Below are 20,652 nucleotides of genomic sequence, written 5' to 3'. Positions count from 1 at the left end.
AGGGCAAAGTGAGAACTAAAGAACAAAGAACAGAAAGAACTAAATCTTAGGAAATCAGAATCTGACACTTGACATTGATTGTAATATTCAATTTTAAAAATTGTAAGAGTTCTATGAAAAAATGATGGAGGAGAGTTCCTAACTAGCCTTTTGAGACCTGTAGCTGTTGGACCTATGCAGGCTGATCAGGGCTGTGGGTTTTGGTTCTGGAATAGATTAATCTGTTCAGGAGAAAGTGTGTCTCTCAGTGATATGGTGGAAAGTTAGCAATTCTGGGCACTTAGAAATGTACAAAGTAGGATAATCTCACATTATAGGCATAGCAATTAGTGCTGCCTTTAGTTAAGGTTACTTGACACTTTCCATTAAGAATTTTTTTTTTTTTTTCCCCTGAAGTTGCTTGTCATTTTGCCAAACCTTAATTATTTGGGCTGAAATTTTTCGTGCTGGGTGTCTGCCTCAGGTTGAATTTTTTTTTTTTTTTTTTTTTTTTTAAAGTTTCAAGAAAAATAGCTTAGTTATTTCTGGGAACAAGATAAAGGAAAAATACTTTTTCCCCTATGTTAAAAAGAATTCTTACAACTGTTTTGTTGAGAAGCTCTGGTGACTCTAGGCTTTGGAGCAGGAACTTGAACTTTGGCAGAAGGATTGCCTTTGTTTGAAAGACATGCCTTTTGTTGCCCCTATGAAAATTTGCCCAAATTTGGCCGAGTTATAAGCCTTTGAAAAATTGCACTATGCACATGTTCAGTAGAGACTTAGAGTTTTGCAGGTAAATTTTCTGAAGATTCCACCTAAATTAGAGCTGCAGAAGCTGAGCATGGCTACTGCAGGCTGCTGTGGTACCTGACACTAGAACTGATAGCATGGAGACTCTCTTCTGTGCTCTCAGTATTGCCACCTGCTGCCACCCAGGCAGTTTGAAGGAGGAAGCAGCCTGAATCGATTTCAGAAGGATCAAGAGTGTTGTTGTGGAGTGGGAGAAATAGGAGGTTGGGACAAGGAGCCTGGTGAGGGCGGAAACTGGGCCTGGGAGCTGGCCGGGGTTGAGGGAGAAGTCTGGGAGCAAGGAGAACGGAATTGGCTGGGCAAGTTTACTAGGATGGGAAGCTCCTCACTTTCATAACTCTACCCATCAAAAATTTCTTGCAGCTTCTTTCTACAATTCTTTCTACTTATCATCTTGTTAGCATTCATGTAAAGTCTTTTCTACACTGTGGATTTCAGCCATTATTGGCCTGCCGCTGGTTTAGTGGCACCAGTGTAGACTCCTAGTGTAGACTGTATCTTAGCTGCGCTTTGAGACTCAACTGGTCACTGATAGCTGTAATTGGGGAAAATTCCTGGTTATAGACAAGACTGTAATGCCTCTTACAAAAGCCCCTTTTGTGTCCTTCTCCCACACACATCTTTACACCTTCTATGCCACTCCTGTGCTTGGAACTTGTTTCTGTTGTACATCAAGCAGCTTCCTTCTGCAGATTCATATCCCTCCTCAGAACACACTTCTCAGAGGCATCTACCGAAGCATGAGAAGGTTGGGAGGAGAAAACTAAAGCTGAGCTCTAGGAATTATTTTAAGAAAATACTATGTGGTCTGTATTATGTAGGAGAACAGACTAGATGATCATGATGGCCCCTTCTGGCCTTGGAATCTGTGAATCAATGAATATATTTTGACTTCATTACTGACGAGAGACTCTACAGTGTAGGAACTGCTTCTTCCATATTTGTATAGCCTTAAACACACTTTTGTACATAAATATAGTTGACATTATTTTGTCATTCTTTTCTATAGACTTTACTGGGGTAGTCATTTATTTTTTGTCAAGGTCCAAATTTCTTGGTCAAGGTAAAACCCCTATTATGATAATAATAACTAAATAAAAAGATTTCGGTGTCCGTTCTAAAGCAGCTGGCAGTCCGGATTTGGCCTGCAATCCATCTGTTGATTACCCCTGCACTATACTGTCTTAATCTTGTCTATCACACTAAAATAGCTTTCACAAATTAAGACTGTAGACCAACATTGGTTTTAATAGTAAATATTCTAATCTTTTTTATTGTTACTGTTTTAGCTAAATAACTTTTATATTATAATCTGGGCTTCTGCTGTAAAATAAATTTGTATTTTTAACTGCCTCTTTGATTTCATGAATCCCATCCAGGTGAAAAATGACATAAATCAGTTCACAGCTCATCAAGCTCTTATTGACTTAGACTTGAGAAGTTATATAAGCTGCTGAAATGTGTACATCAGTGAAACATGAAGCATGAGCTGCCTTTTGCTAGTTCAAAATACCTTGCAAGTCCAGGAGGCGGTGTTCATGATTTTTTTCTTATTGCAGGTCAGATGAGTGGGTGTTGAAGGGAATCTCTGGATATATTTATGGCCTTTGGATGAAAAAAACCTTTGGTGTCAATGAGTATCGCCACTGGATTAAGAAGGTAATAAGACAAAAGAGGTTTGTTCTTGTAAAGCATACATACATTTTAATATCAGTATAAGTTAAGATAGAAACAAACAATTTACAATTTAAAGGGACACTGTCAACTTAAATCATATTTCTACCAGAACACTTTTATTTCCTGTTATTACAAGTGAAATAGATAATGGAAGAAATCACAAAACAAAATATTTTTCTTAATCTGTTTGCTTTGTTCTTAGACATTTTCATTGCTTCCCCTGTATAGTCAGTTTTCTTTGCGTTGTTGGGACTTTCACCCAGTAACAAGGTAGAAAAGAAGAATGTGATTTTTAAACCTCAGATATTGATTTTTAAACTCAGTGACAGGTGTAATACTTGAATCTCCTTCATCATTTTTTGGTGTCAGAGCTACCATTGGATCCTTCCTTGAACTATGGAGGTGGCCCAATAGGGGCTTGGGTAACTTTTCATATAGCATCATTCTGCAAAATATTTGTATATTATTCTGTTAGGGCTAGATTCACAAAGGAACATAGGCATAGCAATGCTGAATGTTGCCATGCTTAACTTTTAGGTGCCTAAAAAATCACTGGGATTCACAAAGCCTGAGTTAGGTACTCAGACTTCTTGTACGAAGAATGGAGAAAGGTAAGCACCTAAGAATGGGATTCACAAAAAACACACACTAGGTAGCCCATGGCAGATGCCAAAGAGAGGGGTGTGTCCTAAAACTTGCACCCTCAGGGAGTTTGGCGGCGACGGCAGGGTACGTCTCACGTACCACCAAGCCGTCCTCCGCGTACCACCTGTGGTACGCGTACCACCGGTTGAGAACCCCTGATCTATACCATTTTTGCAAGAAGTCCAGTGGTTAGAGTAGTAACCTGGGATATGGTTCAAATTCCCCATCTGCCTGAGGTGGAGAAGGGCTTTGAACAGGGATTTGCCACCTCTCAGATGAGTGCCCTAACCACTGAACTAGGGGATATTCTGATGTGGGGTTCCACTGTGGAATGATAATAACAAATGTAATTAGAGCAGGGGAACTGGATCCTGTGTCTCCCACCCCTCAGGTGAGTGCTGCAACCAGGCTACAGAGTCACTTTCCTTCTTTCTCTCTCGTGTGTGCTCAATGATTCTTTGATTCAGATCCCTGATCCAGCAGGAGAGCTCTGAGTCCGCTTACTGGATTGAATTCTGCAGGCAAGTTAAGCAGTGGAACACGTATCTTCCCATGGTTCATTTATCGCATTGGGGGTTAGGCATTTGGACGCTGAGAGTGCATCTGCATTGTGCACAGGCAGAAACATAAGCACCTAGGGAGTTTTTACTACAAAAACGTAGGTGCTAAGTGAGTTTAGGAACTGACATGGTTTCAGAGGCAGCTGAGTGGGGGTTTTCTGAATCTCAGTGGGGCCTGGTTCAGGGATTCAGGCACCTGAAGTATTATTAGGTGCTTAAATCCTTTTGTGAATCTAGCTCTTAGGCTATACGATTAATTTAATAAAACTTTTTTTGGTTTTGTGTTATAGTTTGTTTTTGCAAAATGCGTCTTTCTTTATTTCCAAAAAGTTTAAAAACAAGATACCAACACCTTCTAAAAGTGCACTTTATAATAAAAATGCCATTGATTTGGTATCTGGGCTACCTCCATAATCCCAGAGGAATCCAATTAGTAGCTTTGACTTCACTGAATGATGCATCCTGGAGCATCACAAAACATAGAAGCTGAACAGCATGAATTTGGGATGCTAAAATGAATCAAGATGGACTTTTAGGATTTGTTATTGACTAGATAGTCTAACCATGTTTCCTCAAAACTTTCTTACCATCTTCACAGGTAGAAATATTTGGCCTTGATTATGCAGTGAGTTCTGCACAGTGTTCCTCCTAGACAGAGTTCCTGGTGAGATTCGGCCTTTATAGATAAATTTTTGGAGTCATGAAGAAGGAATCACTTCTCATGTAACCCATTTACCCACATTTAACTCTTTTTCACAGCTTTCTCAATACTCATTACTGTTTCATGTTGAATAATCATGTTTGCAAAGAGCTCTGAAGTTGTAAAGCAAAATATAAATGCATATTAATAGCTCACAAGTTCAACCAAGAGTTTTTGAAAAGATTATGGACCCTTGTGCTTTAGGAAATAAGCCAATCTCTAATTAATGGGTGTTAGAAAAAAACTTTCCCTGAAGTTGTTAATTCCAGTTTTCTTGCATCTTTTTCTGAAGTATCTGATAGCATGTGCTCTCAGAGAGAGGACGCAAGACTAGATGGACTGGTCCAGTATGGCAATTCCTATGTTCCTAGTGCTAGTGGTAATCACAGATGATAGATTATATGGAGTGGAAATGCAAAACCAATCTGCCTTAAAAACAAAATCACCTCTAGATACTGGTGAAGTTCCTTGCTTTTACTGATCAGGAAATCAGAGGAAGCTTATGCTGTAGCTAAGTGAATAGCAAAATTCCTCTGACATGTTATCAACTGAACATTAAGAGTTAGCTCTCTTATTCAATTCTACTATTTTATTTCTGTTTGCCTAGATGATGGACATTTGTTCTTCAGTAAATATTGCTAGCTCTTTGGTTCTAAAATGTCAATTGTGATTTTTTTTCTTTTTAAATGAATTAGTAAAATTACTTCAAATACATTTCACTTGTTATTATTCAGATCTGATCTCTGAGGTCAAGAAATGGTCATTTTATAGAACACTAGAAAGCCCACTAATTAGCCTCTTCTGCTTAACAAAATAATCACTGTACTTTTTTATATATTGTACTTTTTAGGAGCTAGACCAAATAGTGGTATACGAACTGAAGACTGGCGGAGTTCTACTGCATCCAATATTTGGAGGAGGAAAAGAGAAAGACAAGTATGTTTGTTTAAGCTATAAGTCATTGTAGGGTGTGTTTTTATGAGGCCATTAATATATATTTTGGATGTGTTATGAGGTACAAGGCCAAAGGCTGAAGGACTTCAGCTGCCTAAGGCATGTATTAATTGCCTCATAAAGTACGTCGTGGGTATAGTTAATTACTATTGTTTTATGAATCTCTAATTCTAAAATTTGAAGATAATTATTTTTATTTCATGTTTTTAATTCTGCTGTGAAAACCAGTTTTCATTACAGGGACAGGAGAGGAAAAGGGAGTTAAAAACTTAATTGCTGCTATTTTTACAAGTTTTTTTAGTCATTTTAAAATTTTTAAACAGCATTAATGGTGAAGTTAGTGGTTCAATTTGTTTTTCTTTGCTCTCTTGTTTCTGATACCACTTCTTGTTACCCTTCACTCTTTTGATGTTGAGATTTAATTAGAAAAATTAATTAGAAAATGAAACTTAAAAGTAGACCAGCTTTTAAGAACCATTGAGAAAAGTAGACAGGTTGGGCCATCTGCAGGAATGCTTTCCTACTTTTGAGTGTATGCACATCCAGATTTTATTTTGGTTTAATATCAAAACTCATTGCCTCAGTATACACTTAACAATTGTACACTGAATTAAAAACAACACACAAAGGAAGAAAGAGGTCTTCCAGAATGAGGACTAGAACATAACTAACAGCCAGTTTCCCACCTAGGTAAATCCTCAACAACACAAGGCTGTATGGGTGTTGACAATCACAGAATTAGCTTGCATGTGCATTCCAGGCCATTACTCCACTTTGCCTGCCTGCTCATGTTGGATTTTGCTTTAATTGTGCCCCCTGCTCTCTCTCAAATAGCAAAGCAGGCAAAGTAGTGAGATGGCCTTACTGCACTCACCACTGGAAAACAAGACATAGCTGTTACATCTAATTTTAGGCCTTCTGGCTTGGTTGATACCTTGTTAAACTAAATTGGGTGTGTTGAACTAGGACTTGATTTAGGTTTTTTTGTTTGAAGCTAAAAGTATATCAGCAACATATTCTCCACATCAGAGAAACTGACTTCAGATGAGTGGGGCTGGGGAAAGCCAGAGGAAAACACATCAAGTTGTTCAAAAGCCAACAAACTAGGGGTCAGATTCGACTTTGTTGTCTAATGTAGTTGTCTAGTGGACTTACTCTGGATTTAAAATTGTATAACTGAGACTATCTTGCCCTAAAATGCTTTAAATTGTACATGTTCCCAATACCTGCAATGTTGAAGGCCGTCAGACACATCTGTGTGCTTCCATTTGCACATTTTCCCTGCTTTCCCCATTGTGAAAAAGGGGTGCAAATAATAATCTTATTAGTCACATGGTTTTTTATTTTTGTTGCTTATTTTGTATATAGGTTGTTAATGTTTCCTTACATGCAAATTGTCTTTAAATTGCTGACTTCAGGAAATTATGCATAATTGTAGTGGAGGGGATATTTTCATAAAGGAAATTACATTCAGACGGCTTTGCATTTCTCCTTGCCTCTTAGATGGGTCTGGCAGACTGTTGATGGCGTTTGTGATGGGTCTCTACTTCTATAACTGTTTTAAAGCAGACATCTTTACATCGCTACAGTTCCATTTAAAGCCTTTCTGATCCCTGGTAAAGAATTAAGTGGACCCCAAGCATATAAAAATGACATTTCTTCCTGAAAATCATAATACATATAATATATGAAGCCCTTCATAAGAGTATCAGGTCATTTTACACCTCAGATATAAAGTAAAGCAGCATTACTAATCTCTTCAATTTTAATTTAATAATTAAAACAGATATAGCTATATAAATATAAATAGGAAGCAGACTCCATAATCAGGGAACACTAAATAATTAAAAGCATTGACTCCAAATGTACAGTATTTCAATTGCATTTAGAGCAAAATCATATGTTAGTGTAATCTCAGAAGAATCAGTAGGATGAAGAGCCTTTGTCTTTGGTTGTTCAATATTGTCATTCTATGAAACTCATTAGCATGTCAAAGAAATGGGAAAAGTTAATTAGATACTCAGTTTTCAGAGATACCTTTGAGTAAAGAGAATCAACCCTGCTGTTCACAGGTGGAGGGATTGACTTGATAACTCACTTTGCTCTCAAGCAATCTTCATGAAGAAAAGTTAGGTTTTAGCACTGATGAAAAAAACAGGTGCAAGTCCTATCTTGAAGACACACACGTTTGAATTAGGTCATTACTGGCGAGCACCAACTTGGGAAAGTTTAAAGCAGCAATTTAAAAATATTACATGTTTTTCATATCACAGAGATTGTTGGTCTGTGACCAAAAAGTAAAATAATAAAAAATCCTGATATGTAAGACCACTTTTGAGGAAGTTGGTATGATCTCACATGTCTTAAGACATGTCACCAGTTTATGGAAAATTCAATATAAAACACCTATAAAAATAACTAAAGGGCAAAACTCTAGCACAACAAAACCAGTCACTGAACATTATTCATCAGAAAAACAAAAGTAAACTTAGACTTATACATTTTATCATCTCCAGTTTCTTCTCAGCTAATTGAAAACTGGTAAATGTTCTTATTTTTCTCACAAACAAGGCACTTACAGTAACTTTTCTATTTTGGAGCTGAACTATAGGTCAGGCAACTTATCTTCTGAAATTGAATTTTGATAGTGAAAAGTTATTTTAAATCTTATCAAGAAGAAGCCAATTTAAAATATAAGGTTTATATGCCATACAAGCTATTCTCCTCACAGGGAAGCTGCAAATCATCTGCATTATGATTTTAAACCCAACAGACACTATGAAATTCAGAATTAGTTATGACAACTTTAACTCTATTTCTTGCTTGCAGATATTATTATAGAGTCTTTCATTATCTGATTATATAGCAAGGCAAAGTGATATTTTATTTTACAAATATTTAATTTACAAATATGGTTTAATTCAGATTTTTGTTTAAATGATAGACTCATAGACTCTAAGGTCAGAAGTGACCAATATGATTATCTAGTCTGACCTCCTGCACCATGCAGGCCACAGAACCTCACCCACCCACTCCTGTAATAAACCTCTAACCTATGACGGAGTTATTAAAGTCCTCAAATCATCATTTAAAGACTTTAAGGTACTGAGAATCCCCCAGCAAGTGAGCTGTGCCCCATGCTACAGAGGAAAGTGAAAAACCCCCAGAGCCATTGCCAGTCTGCCCTGGGGGGAAATTCCTTCCCGACCTCAAATATGGCGATTAGTTAAACCCTGAGCATATGGGCAGGACTCATCAGTCAGACACCCAAGAAAGAATTCTCTGTAATAACTCAGACCCACCCCATCAAATGTCCCATCACAGGCCATTGGCGCATCTATCACCAGTAGTCAAAGATCAGTCAATTGCCAGACTAGGCTGTCCTGTCATACCATCCCCTCCATAAATTTATGAATCTCAGAAATTCCTCCTCATCCTTAAGTGAGGATGACTAATTAATAAAACGTTCTAACCAAAAAGTACACTGAAAATTTGAGGTCTGTCCCAGAGCACCTTAAGAACAAGTGAATTTGAAAATATGGTGATTACTGACCTCCACTACTTTGGGACATATGATGTACCTTGTATAGGAGATGTCAGTGTGCTCAAGTATTGAAGGCATTTTTAGGTTTTGCTGTACTTTGATTAGTAAACTCGTATTTATTTTTACATAGTTTAAAAGAATTACATTATTTATTTATTTATCTGTACTATCCTAGCGTTGAGGAGCTATAGTTATGGACCAGGATCCTATTGTGTGTGGTGCTGCACAAAAAGTCTTGTAATCAATCTTTTTTTCATTTAATTAACGTATAGTACAATTATATTTTCTTGAAGCATATTGAAATTACCTCCATATGAGCATTTTTAAAAATGTTTCTTGTGCATTTGAAGAAACATCAACTTTTCAACCTAAAAATAAATACAAAGTGGTGCACTTAGAAATGGAAGGACACCTCTTATACTAACTTTTGTTGGCCAATTAAACTATGTTGTTAATATGTAGCTTGCCAAACGTATTTATTTTAGCTATTTTTTATTGTAAAATCTACCTGAAATAGTGTATAGGATAAAAGAGGGTTTGCTGCACTGTGTAATTTGAGAACATTCTTTAGATGTTACACTTTAACAAAAATACTTATTCTAGCCATTTTACCATCTATGAACAACCTTGCTGCAGAGATTGACTTTCATATGAAACTGAAATAAAATAAGTAATATCCATAGATGGTCGACAGAATTGTTCTAATTTGTAGAACAATCAGTTATGCTTTCCAAATAAATATTTGTTTAAATATACAGTACTTACAATCAAATTCCTTTTAAATGAAGGAGGGGAAAAAAACCTCAAGCTACGAACAATTTTCAGGGGTCCGATGACATATACCTTTTGCGCACTGGTTTTTATTGTTTAAATTATTACTAAACAATTTTCAGTTTGTAATGCTTCTGTTCAAACTGAAGTTTCCTCTCATTTATTCTCTGTACTGCTCTATGTAATATGCACATACCTTTCTCTACATTATAAAAATTGTATACTTTTTCATGAATAAGCCCATGATGCATTGTTTTCTTAATGAGTAGAAATAATATGAATGTGTGCTGCAGTCATCTTTGTTTACCAATAACAGTAGTGGGCTTTTTGCAATAAAATTCAGAACAGAAAATACATTAAATTATTTTGATTTAATTTTTCAGCCCTGCATCACACCTACATTTTTCTATAAAACACCCTCACACGTTGTCCTGGGAATATTACACTATGTTCCAGTGTAAAGCTCATCTTGTTATGAGACTGATAGAAAACAGGATCAGTATGGAGTTCATGCTACAAGTAGGTGTTTAAATGCTTATATGAGGTATATTCAACTTTTTATCTTACAGTGCAATTCTGTTCTGAAAGGGACATTTTTAAAAATCATCATGGGATTCTGTGTTTGCTTGTGTATCGATCACTTTGAGATAAAATATGCTTAGAGTACAAGTAAACTGGATTATGACAATAAGGTTGGTTATTTCCATCTCACACTCAGTAATAAAGGTTCTGAACTCCAAATTATCTCTACAGTGACATCTTTGCAATTTCATTGCTTCCAGTAGAGTTACTGCTTGAAACTTAGTAAACAGGTTTTTTTTTTTTCACAAAAAAAGAACAGCACAGTCCTGGCCCATGAAGTGCTCCTAGGAATTATCACAACTAAATAATAATAATTTGAATCCATGTTGTGCTCTTAGTTCTGTTGGCTTTGCAGGACTAATAGGAGCATAAAGTGTATTTTTTTTAAAAAAACCAGTAGTTGAGTAGGAAGTTGCCATGTTCTACATAGTAAAGTTGAATTTTACTTTGAAGAGTTACATTACTTGTGAGATTTCATTTTCAGTTTCTCTTTCCATTTTATATTTTATGATTTCTCTTAAGAAAAAACATGATGCTGTTAATAAAGGGAGACAGAGTAGCTGAGAACTCTGAAAGCACTATTCCTCTCCTGTCACTTGAGATGTTTTTTCTTTAGCAATTAGTATAATGATAAAATGTAGATAAGACAAAACTTGCAGTTATAATGGCTTTCGTTTAAACTGAAATCACAGCAGCCTTCATACAGTATCCAGATGGTAACTTGTCCTTTGTAGTCAGTGTAAAAGAAAAGCCAATGCTGATACACACTTTAAATACTGCCATTTACTGTCCTGAGTAATAAATCTAATGACCTGTTTTACAATAGATAGCTTTAGAAGTTAATCTTCTTTTATAGCAAGGTATAATCAAGTTTTTAATAGATTCTGAGTCAGAACACAGTAATGTACTACATGAGATATAGTTAGTCATAATGAGTTTTATTATAAAGATGCATATATAACTAGGTAAGTTAGTAATTGAATAATGCATCCTAAAATGTAAAAGGGAGATAATGAAAGGATACTATCTACTTTTTCATTAGAATTATCATTACACTTGTGTAAAAGAAAATGTTGACAGTAGTTAACCTCAACTGTAAGCTCTCAAAGTATTTATAGTCTTGTGCTTTAAAAACACCTATACCTAGATAATAGATACTGAAATACATTTCTGCATTCAACGTCATTTAAATTTTTGGAAAGCCGCCTGTTAAAATGTGCTTGTAGCAGTGATAAGCAAAGATAGGAAAGGGTAAAATATTGTGTAACTTCTTTTTCTCACAGGGCTAAACATTTTATTTGTCAATAATGATGCTGTTACTGCAGTTGCCTTTGAATTAGGTCTCTAACCTCTTCCTAGCAGGGTTGTTTTTAGCCCATTGTGTCTAGAGCACTATATCTGTAGATCCTGACTTCAGATAGCAAAAAGCTAATGAGTTTCTGAAATGCATTTGTATCTATTTTTTAAGCTAAATGTTATAGAATGAGCTGATTGGCATTAATATTTCCTGAGAACGATCAAGATAAAAATTCATATAATTCAGTATTCAAAATATGTTAAATGAATTTTTCTATTATTTCAGGTTTTCAACAAACTTTTGAGTCTGGCCAGCACTGCCTCGTCTCAGAAGTTCCAGTCTCACATGTGGAGTCAGATGTTGGTTTCCACATCTGGATTTTTGAAATCCATTTCCAATGTCTCTGGCAAAGACATCCAGCCTTTAATAAAGCAGTGGGTGTATCCTTTTTATTCTAGTTCTGGATTGTTAAAGTGGGGAAGAAATGTAGCTTTTCATTGGCACTATAAAAAGGAATGTGCAGGAAGATATGAAATACTGTTTGAGACAAAGGGATTCATATTAAAAATATGCACAAAACTACTGATTAAAATTCCTTTCATAGTGACTTACAGTATGCTAGCTTTCTCTGGGTGCTCTGTGTTTCTCAAAACTGGAAGGACTTGCAGTATTTGTCAATTTTACCAGTAATGAAATTACTTTGAAAGAAGTACAAGCGCTCTGGTGGAATTAAAGGCCAAACTACACTATAGAGATCCAGGGGACACTGCCCTTAGAAATATGCTAAAGTCTGACATGGAAAATGCTATAGTCTGGTGCATTTTCAGATGTGATTTCCAGTAAATCACTGTGGCATAAGTAACTTGGGGTAACATATTGGTAGTTAAAACTACACTAGCAATAAACAGTTTGGGGTAGCTGGTGTTAGCGTTATAAACTTGCTGATAATAATAGTCCATATTTATTGGTGTTTCAAGTCCCAATGACATTAATCTAGAAACAGTACTTTTTCAGATCAGTGTGAGCCCTAATACTAGCAGAAATTTGAAAATAAATTGTTTTATCTATTTTCATTGGTATTTTAAATGAATATTATATGGCTTCAGCAAAATCAGAAAGACAAGGTAGGTGAGGTAATGTCTTTTATTGGATCAACTTTTGTTCGTGGAAGGGACAATCTTTTGAGCTTCACAGAGCTCTTCTTCAGGTTTGGGGAAAGTAACCAGAGTGTCTAATCTAAAAACAACTTGGAACACATTTTTAAGTGTAAGGAGTTCACATATGTCATATAGTTTTACTGTCTCAGTAGAGAAAACAAAATTCAATTTTTTTGATGTGACTTGGTGGACTAGGCCCAGCGGCTCCTTGCTGGAGGCCTCAGGATCCTGCCATGTCTTGTTCCAGAAAGGAGCTGAGGAGAAGCCCTCCAAGTGGCCTAGAGTGGTTTCAGGGAAGCAGTCAATGGGAGAGGCTGCAGGGAGCAGCCAATCAGGGTCATATAAAAGGAGCTGCAGGGCAGAGATGCAGTCAGTTACTGCCTGAAGCTGAAGGAGAGAGGACTGTGCTCCTGGCTGGCTGAAAGAGCAGCAGGACCACAGACAGCTCAGTTGCTGGTAGGGACCAAGGGAAAGAGAGAGCTCCTGGCTGGCTGCTGTGATTGAATAAGGACTGAGCCCAGAGGTGGTTGCAGGAAGATAGTTTCTCCAGGGAGGAAGCCTAGGAGGTACAGCCCCATATCAGGGGAGATCTAGAGAGACACCAACAGAGGGGTACTGAGATTGGTCCCTGGTGGACTGTATACCCTGGAAGAGGTCGGTTCTGATTCACACGTGGACTGAAAACTTCTGGCAACCTCTGTCAGTGGTTTCTCAGGAAGCTGAAATACTGCAGAAACACCTGATCAGAAGGGGGCACTCGCGAGACATGAGTGCTGCTCTGTTAAAGATGTATTTAGGGAATTATTCATTTGTTCTGACTTTTCCCATAAGTAATACTTTATAGAACTCTCACTACATAAAAAGGCCTGAAAGCAAGATTACTATTCCATAATACTATAACAATAAATAAAAATCAATACGCATTAAAGTAATTTTAGAATGTACCACATTTCTGGAGTGAAATATTTCACAATGGATAAATATGCATCAAACCTTTTTCATGGGACATGGTAAGAAATCATCTAATTTATTAATTCTCCTTTCCATATCTGGCTGTGCAAAAATACAAGTAATCAGTGGAGAATTCAGTGAACGTGATTTTTTTTATATATAAAGTGGGTAGTGCTGGTAACTAGTTAATAAGATAATTTTGAAGACATTCCTGAGAGAACATGACTAAAAGAGAACTTAATTGATCCATGACTTTTCAGGATTATTTGATTTAGTAATCCCTGTCCTCTGTGCTTTAGCCACATCATCATTAGATTAAAATACTGCACTTCAATGAGAACTTTGTTCCATGTCAGTTGTGAATAAAATAAGGAAATAGTTGTCACATACCCCAAAACTATTCAGAGCAATGGTTAAACCAGTAGTTGCAAGACATAGAAAGCTGGTGGATATTACTGTTCATTTTCATTTTTACTTCAAGTGTCAAGCCCAAGAACACTATTGTACTGACAGATTAAAAAGCTGATATAAAATAGACGTTTTATGTGAAATCTGGTTAGAAAACTGTAAACTATAATCTCTGGTCACATTTTTCTCTGAATTTCACTTAGCCAAAACATACAAAAACCAGACATACTTACTGGAGTTGCTCAGCTTAAGAGTCTGGCTTCCCTGGAGAGATACCCAGTACTGCCAGAGGAAGTACAAGGACACCTATGGAACATGGTGTGAAATAATACATCTTTTCATTATGACTTGTTTTTGTTTTTTCAATGGAGAAAATTTACTACACCTCACAGTACTAAGTATTCTGTCTACAATTCTTTTTGTTGAGCCCTAGGTAATCTTTTTCTCCATCTGTATAGAACATTTTTCAATAAGAGTATTATTTTAAAAAATAATCCTGAGGTGTTCCTATTACATATGGCTTTATATCTCCCATTGATGGCACTGAAGGGAGCTCAAATTATATTTCCTTCTCCACTTTTATTTGAACCTGTTTGTGCTGTGACAGGTAAATGTAAAACAAGTGCAAAGAGTGTGAGTGTAACCTTATAAAAGTTATTTTTATTTATAATCACTATCTCTTGTCCCTCAAGATTCCTATACAATTTATTAGGGATCAGAGTGGTGTGGTAAAATTTTATGGCAGTTTTGCATTTAATAGAAAACGAAATGTATTGGAATTGGAAATAAAGCAAGACTACACTTCTCCTGGGACCCAGAAATATGTGGTAAGGTCCATTTTTCATTGTTTGTTGACAATACATGCTGATATGCATATATCTCTGCATACACATTTATAAACATTAGGTTTACATTTGTATTAGACAAATTCATTTCTATTACACTAATAATGAAATGATCTTCATTTTCTTCAGGGTCCTCTTAAAGTGACAGTGCAAGAACTTGATGGATCTTTCAACCATACATTGCAGATAGAAGAAAACAGCCTTAAACATGATATACCTTGTCATTCCAAAAGCAGAAGGTAAGAATTAGAGCTACAGAATGCAGATGTTTACAAAATGTATTTATAAAAATGCTTTGTGCAATTAATAGGAAAAGTTTAATCTAAATCTTTTAATACTTCTTTTTGTAAATATTGATGATCTTCCTGTATAATTTACCAATTTTTTTTATAATAGAGTCCCAGCATTTTAGGCCAGAAGGAATCACCAGATTGTCTAGTCTGACCACCTGTATATTACAGGCCATCAACATCAACCAGTGTCAATTAACCCCACAACCAAAGTTAGACCAAAGTATTACAACCCACAGGAGATTAGACTGTTATGTACCACAGGCAGAGTAGGAGGGATTGAGATACATTAATGCCTGAGGCCCCCACAGTGGTAGGGAAATGATTGAGATATACCAAGATAATCCTGGCAAGTGACCTGCACCCAAACACTGCAGAGGAAAGTGAAAAATCCTGAGGTCATTGCCAATCTATCCTGAGGGAAAATTCCTTCCCGATCCAACATATGGCAATCAGTTAAGTCCTGCGCACGTGAGCAAGAACCAGCCAGTCAAGCAATTGAGAGAGAATGACTGCTCAGTGCCACCTGGCCCATTCTGTCCAATGTCCCCTCTCCAGCCCTGGCCATCCTTGATGCTTCAAAGGAAGAAAATTTAAAAAACTAACAACCCAGAATATATTCCAGTGGGCAGAAATCCCTTCCAGACCCCTGTAGGTGGCCAGTTGAAACCCTGAATCATGAAGCTTTAGGAACATAAGACGAAAACCAGAAGTGAGCCCCAGATCTGCCAAGCTCTGCCCCTGTCATATAATCACCACTCATAAATTTGTCCATCTTTCTCTTAAAACTAATTAAATTGTTTGCCCCTTTACCCACATGTGCTCGGGATAGCCCCCTGAAAATGCCAAGGTCAGGAGAGCAGATTCTCCCAAAACTGGTGGCTAACACTGAAGTTAGATTCACCAACCAGTCACAAACAGTGCTCCTGATTCCCGACACTGGATATCAAGAAGCCCAAATAAAAATCACACAGCCCCCTTTATTGAATTTCCATCTCTAGTTTCCTATCAGCAACTAGGTCCAGTAAAGAGATAAGTTATTTAAAACTCTATTCCCTTTACAAAATGTTCTTCTGATCTCTAAGAATCAGCTACGTTACCAGATTAATACAAGTTGGAACTTTCTTCTCTCAGCAAGTCCTTATTAGTGGTTTTTGTCTGTAGTTACGAATAGTTGTTGGTTAAGCTTATTAGTTAGAATATTAATTAAATATTATTGGATGGAAATTACCCAGTCCCATTGACTTGAGAGTGTTAAGCTCTTTGAGTTCTTCTTTCACTTCAGCTATGGTAATTTTCATTTCTAGACACTTATTTCTATCAGCTATACTGCCTTCATGCACATGTTCCATATGATCATGCTTATTGAGGCAATAAAATGTTATTTATATTATAATTAGCAGACACGCCTACAATGTATGAGAGAAAATTCAGAGGAAAAAGCAGAATCATTCACAGGTAGTCAGATTGTAAGGCTTGACAACAAATTTCCAGTTATTCATAAAGTTCCTAGGCCTTGTAAAAATCTAAACAGAAACTTGTTTGTGTAACATGTAAGAGTTTTTAGTAAAGTCTAATTCCTTATCAAATTGTTCAAGAAGAAATGCCTTTGAATGGGAAGTCTCGCCAAGAAAGACCAGAAGCAACAAGAAATAATTCAAATCAGGCAACTGGATTAAAAAAAATGTTCTCCTTTCCTAAAAATAGCAAACTGTATTGATTAAACTAATGGATAAAACAAACCAAATACCTCCCTAATCAAATTGTCTCAATCTTCTAGAAAGATTTTTTTTTAAATCACTTTAGCCCCAATTTTGCAAAAATGTATGTGTGTACTTAATTTTAAGCATGTAAGTATTCTTATATGAGATAATGGGTCTCCGCACGTGCTTCAAGTTATGTGAGTAAGGATTTGTAGGATCGTAAATGAGTCAAAGTGGGAGAGAAGGGGAGTTAAGTATCTACAGACAGAGCGTTCCCAAAAATAATTTATTTTGGAGTTTTACAAAAACTACCAACATGAATGAGCACCATGATGTTACCCCAACCCCCAGCAAAACATAAAAAAATCAAAATACACAATGAGAAATTTTAATAAAAAAGCTAAAATACTTCTTCCTGGAAGTGATATCACTGATGGGCTGTTGTCAGGACCACAGGCAGAGAAGGCTTCAGCAAGACTGAAATATGAACTCTGTAACATGATAGTGTTTTAATGGGTTAATGTGTTTTATCTCAGCAGTCATAGTGATCACATATTACACTTAAACGTGATTTAAACACGTTAAATGTTGTTTCATATGTATATAATATATTGAGAGAGAGAGAGAGAGAGAGAGTCAGTATAGTTATCTGAAGATAGTTTTCTTCATTTTTAAGGCATAGCTTAAATTTTATTTACTTTTTTAAAACACAGAAATAAGAAGAAAAAGATTCCATTAATGAATGGAGAAGAGGTGGACATGGATCTTTCTGCAATGGAGTAAGTTGATTCATTGAAGACAAAGAAGCATTGTCTCCTCCGTGCTTATATATCATTCCTGTATTAGTATGAATATATGCCCCAAGTGCATTTTAAGGTTTTTGGTGATACACCTTTCAGTTAATAATTGCTGTTTATTCATGTAATTCATCATTTCACTATTTGTAATATGAGCCATTTTTGGAGAAAGCTCAAACGGGCATGGTAATGTGTTAGAATAAGACATTAATTCCTTTGCATTTCTAAACATATCTATAAGGTTAGTTTAAAAATAAAATTTAAACAAGTCTTAATAACAAGTCTTCATTGCAATTTTAGTTTTGCAGTAGAATTTGCTGCCCTTGCATTAAACTTAGGGAAATATTTGATGGAAATGAAGGCCATGTAAGTACCTGGATGGATAGATTCATCTTAGATGAGTCCCTGAAATCTGGGATTCATTATACTTAATCCATCTTGATTGCAAATTAATTATATGCAAATATTTTGTACTGAGATCTGTATAGTAAAAGTGTATTTTTATATGCTCTTGTATTAATTCACTTGGAACTATCCGGGTCCATGGAAGACGGGTCAGTTCTTGCTGAGAACAAATGCCAACTTCTCTCTGTGAGTTTGAGCTGGTGTTTCTCTCTGAACTGCCGAAGATGTTGGCAGCTTTCATGTACTCCTAAGCTGATGAAGGCCAATGGTCCTTTGTTGGTAGGCATCATCAGCAACTCCTTATAGGAGGGCAGATTGCCTGCTTTTCTTCAAGAGAATTAGGAGTAAAAGAATCTGATAAATTAAGCCTCATTTATGAACATGTGATCCAGTAATGTAAGCTTATAGAGGCTATTTTCATTTGGTGAATTTTTTAATGAATAATTTCTACATATTAAATACACAGAAATAATTTGACAAATAGTACAAGTATCATGTACAAAAAAAGAGAAGACCACAATTCATTGTCAGTGGTTCTGGACATTTATGGCCATGTGGCAAGGACACATCGTGGGGACTTGTGAGCCCCTGTGAGCTCAGTGCTGCTGCTTTCCCTCCCACCAGAAGTTTTGCCAGTTATTTTCTCTTTTGTACTAGTGGTCTCCTTTTCTCATACATGACTGCATATTTTCTTCATGTCTCCCCCGTATACCTAGAACATCTTCCTTGTCTCTGTATATCATGCAAGCTCTTTCTTTCTCTAAATCCCTCTTAAAACTTCCTTCTTTTGATTATTCTTTCATTGCTAGCAACCATTCAGGCCTGAATTCTAGATGTTCTCCAAATTTATTTATATATACAAGCTAATAAATATAAAGATGTGTACATGAAGAACATGAGATATTCTTATGTTCATTGTTCATAACCCTCATTCTCTTGTGCCCTTTCCCTATCCATTGTTTATCGAGTGTCAACATCTTGCTGTGTTGTTGGCTTTTACATGGTAAGCTTCTTGGAACTGAGTCCTTTTTTTGCCTGTAAAGCATCATATACGGCTACAGTGCTATATAATATTGTATTGGAGGAAAACACCCTCTTGGAGGGCACCATTGGAGAACTTAATTCTGGGACTGAAATAATGGTAAAGGGACCTTCTGCTTCTAGATCACTTACTTTAAATCCTGTGTAGTAGTACTTGTAACTTTGATCTTTTAATAGCTGTTAGGTATATGTGAAATGAGCTGGTGATCTCTGTCAATTTCTACCACATGTTAAAAACCATCATTGCAATTGTTTCTAATTGGCCACTTTCTGAGTAGTCTTAGCAGAAGGCAAAGTTAGAGGAGGAAGAGACTGCACTGTTCAACTATGCCAGATACGGTCTCAGAGGAATTAAATTAAGAATTAATGCATCTAGACTATTACTTAATTTGCTGTTGCCTTTCATGTGGCTCTTGAGAAAATGTTTATTTCCAGGGCTACCAGTTTAGCATGTTTAACAGTGGTTTAGCATTTTTTTGTTAATTTACAATTAGCCAAGACATCATTTTTATTTACTCTTGTAGGTTTACCATGTTTTAAGCTATGAATGTCTTATGTGTCTTTTTTTAGTGCTGATTCCCCTTTACTCTGGATAAGAATAGATCCAGATATGTCTGTATTGAGGAAAGTAGAATTTGAACAAGCTGACTTCATGTGGCAATATCAGCTTCGATATGAGAGAGATGTAGTTGCACAGGAAGAATCCATTTTGGCTTTGGAAAAGTTCCCCACTCCAGCATCACGACTTGCACTGACTGATATACTAGAACAAGAGCAATGTTTCTATCGAGTGAGAATGCTGGCCTGCTTCTGTCTTGCAAAGGTGAGATCACATAGCACAGAAATAATGAGAGAAATCTGCTAGACGTAAACATTTGAAAATGAGTCAAAAATCACGACAATTCTTAAATTGGCTTGATATCTGGCTAAGTGGTTTGCCAAATGGTTTGCCAAGTATTTTTAACATGACTGATTTGAAAGAAAAACTTTATTATTTTAGTCTGAAAATGGAGACTGCAGAAAGCTTTCATAATAATTGTCAAAATTGAGATGTCAGACATTTAAACCACAAGGGATTTTTCCAGATTTCATTAAGTTACAGAAATAAAAGAACTTTTGTTTAAAATTTTTTCGAAGAGCCAAAATGTATTTTATTTTGCTGGGAAAGTCCTTGGCCCTTCTTCTGAGAAATCTGATGAATTTCACCTTTATAGCATTAGAAAGACAACTATGTGCATTCAGATTGCTGCAGCATATTGCTTTAGGTTTAGTGGTGCAAAAATAAATTTAATGTTAGCCTGCACTTGAAGATTAAGAATCAAATTGTTATCTTAAAAAAGAGGGGAGAAAACAGGTTTGGATGCAAAATTAGTAAGTACTAAAGGAGTTCAAATGAAAAGCTAATTGGATATCACTGGAAACCTACAGGTGGAAATGTAAAAAGAGTGAAAATAAATAAAATATCTTCTAAGGAAGCATAATCAAGAAGTAGCTGAATGCTTTCTGGTGTGCAATAGACTAATCTCTCTAATAGTC

General features: G+C 36.2%; 1 protein-coding gene across 2 annotated transcripts in view; it reads left to right on the top strand.

The window, feature by feature from the left end:
* Positions 1–20,652, top strand: part of TAF2 (TATA-box binding protein associated factor 2) — a 110,594-nt gene that overhangs the window by 34,903 nt on the left and 55,039 nt on the right. For both annotated transcript variants that reach the window (XM_067530787.1, XM_067530794.1), the window contains 8 exons: positions 2,349–2,448; positions 5,222–5,307; positions 10,024–10,159; positions 11,805–11,959; positions 14,748–14,862; positions 15,010–15,119; positions 17,587–17,652; positions 19,687–19,939. In XM_067530787.1, the coding sequence (XP_067386888.1) occupies positions 2,349–2,448; positions 5,222–5,307; positions 10,024–10,159; positions 11,805–11,959; positions 14,748–14,862; positions 15,010–15,119; positions 17,587–17,652; positions 19,687–19,939 (1,021 nt within the window). The remainder of the gene's footprint in view (positions 1–2,348; positions 2,449–5,221; positions 5,308–10,023; positions 10,160–11,804; positions 11,960–14,747; positions 14,863–15,009; positions 15,120–17,586; positions 17,653–19,686; positions 19,940–20,652) is intronic.

The sequence above is a fragment of the Emydura macquarii genome, unplaced genomic scaffold (assembly GCF_026122565.2).
Source record: "Emydura macquarii macquarii isolate MOO-44397 ecotype Brisbane River unplaced genomic scaffold, CSIRO-AGI_Emac_v2 contig_369, whole genome shotgun sequence".
Classification (NCBI taxonomy): domain Eukaryota; kingdom Metazoa; phylum Chordata; order Testudines; family Chelidae; genus Emydura; species Emydura macquarii.
This window is presented reverse-complemented; position numbering and strand designations above follow the sequence as displayed.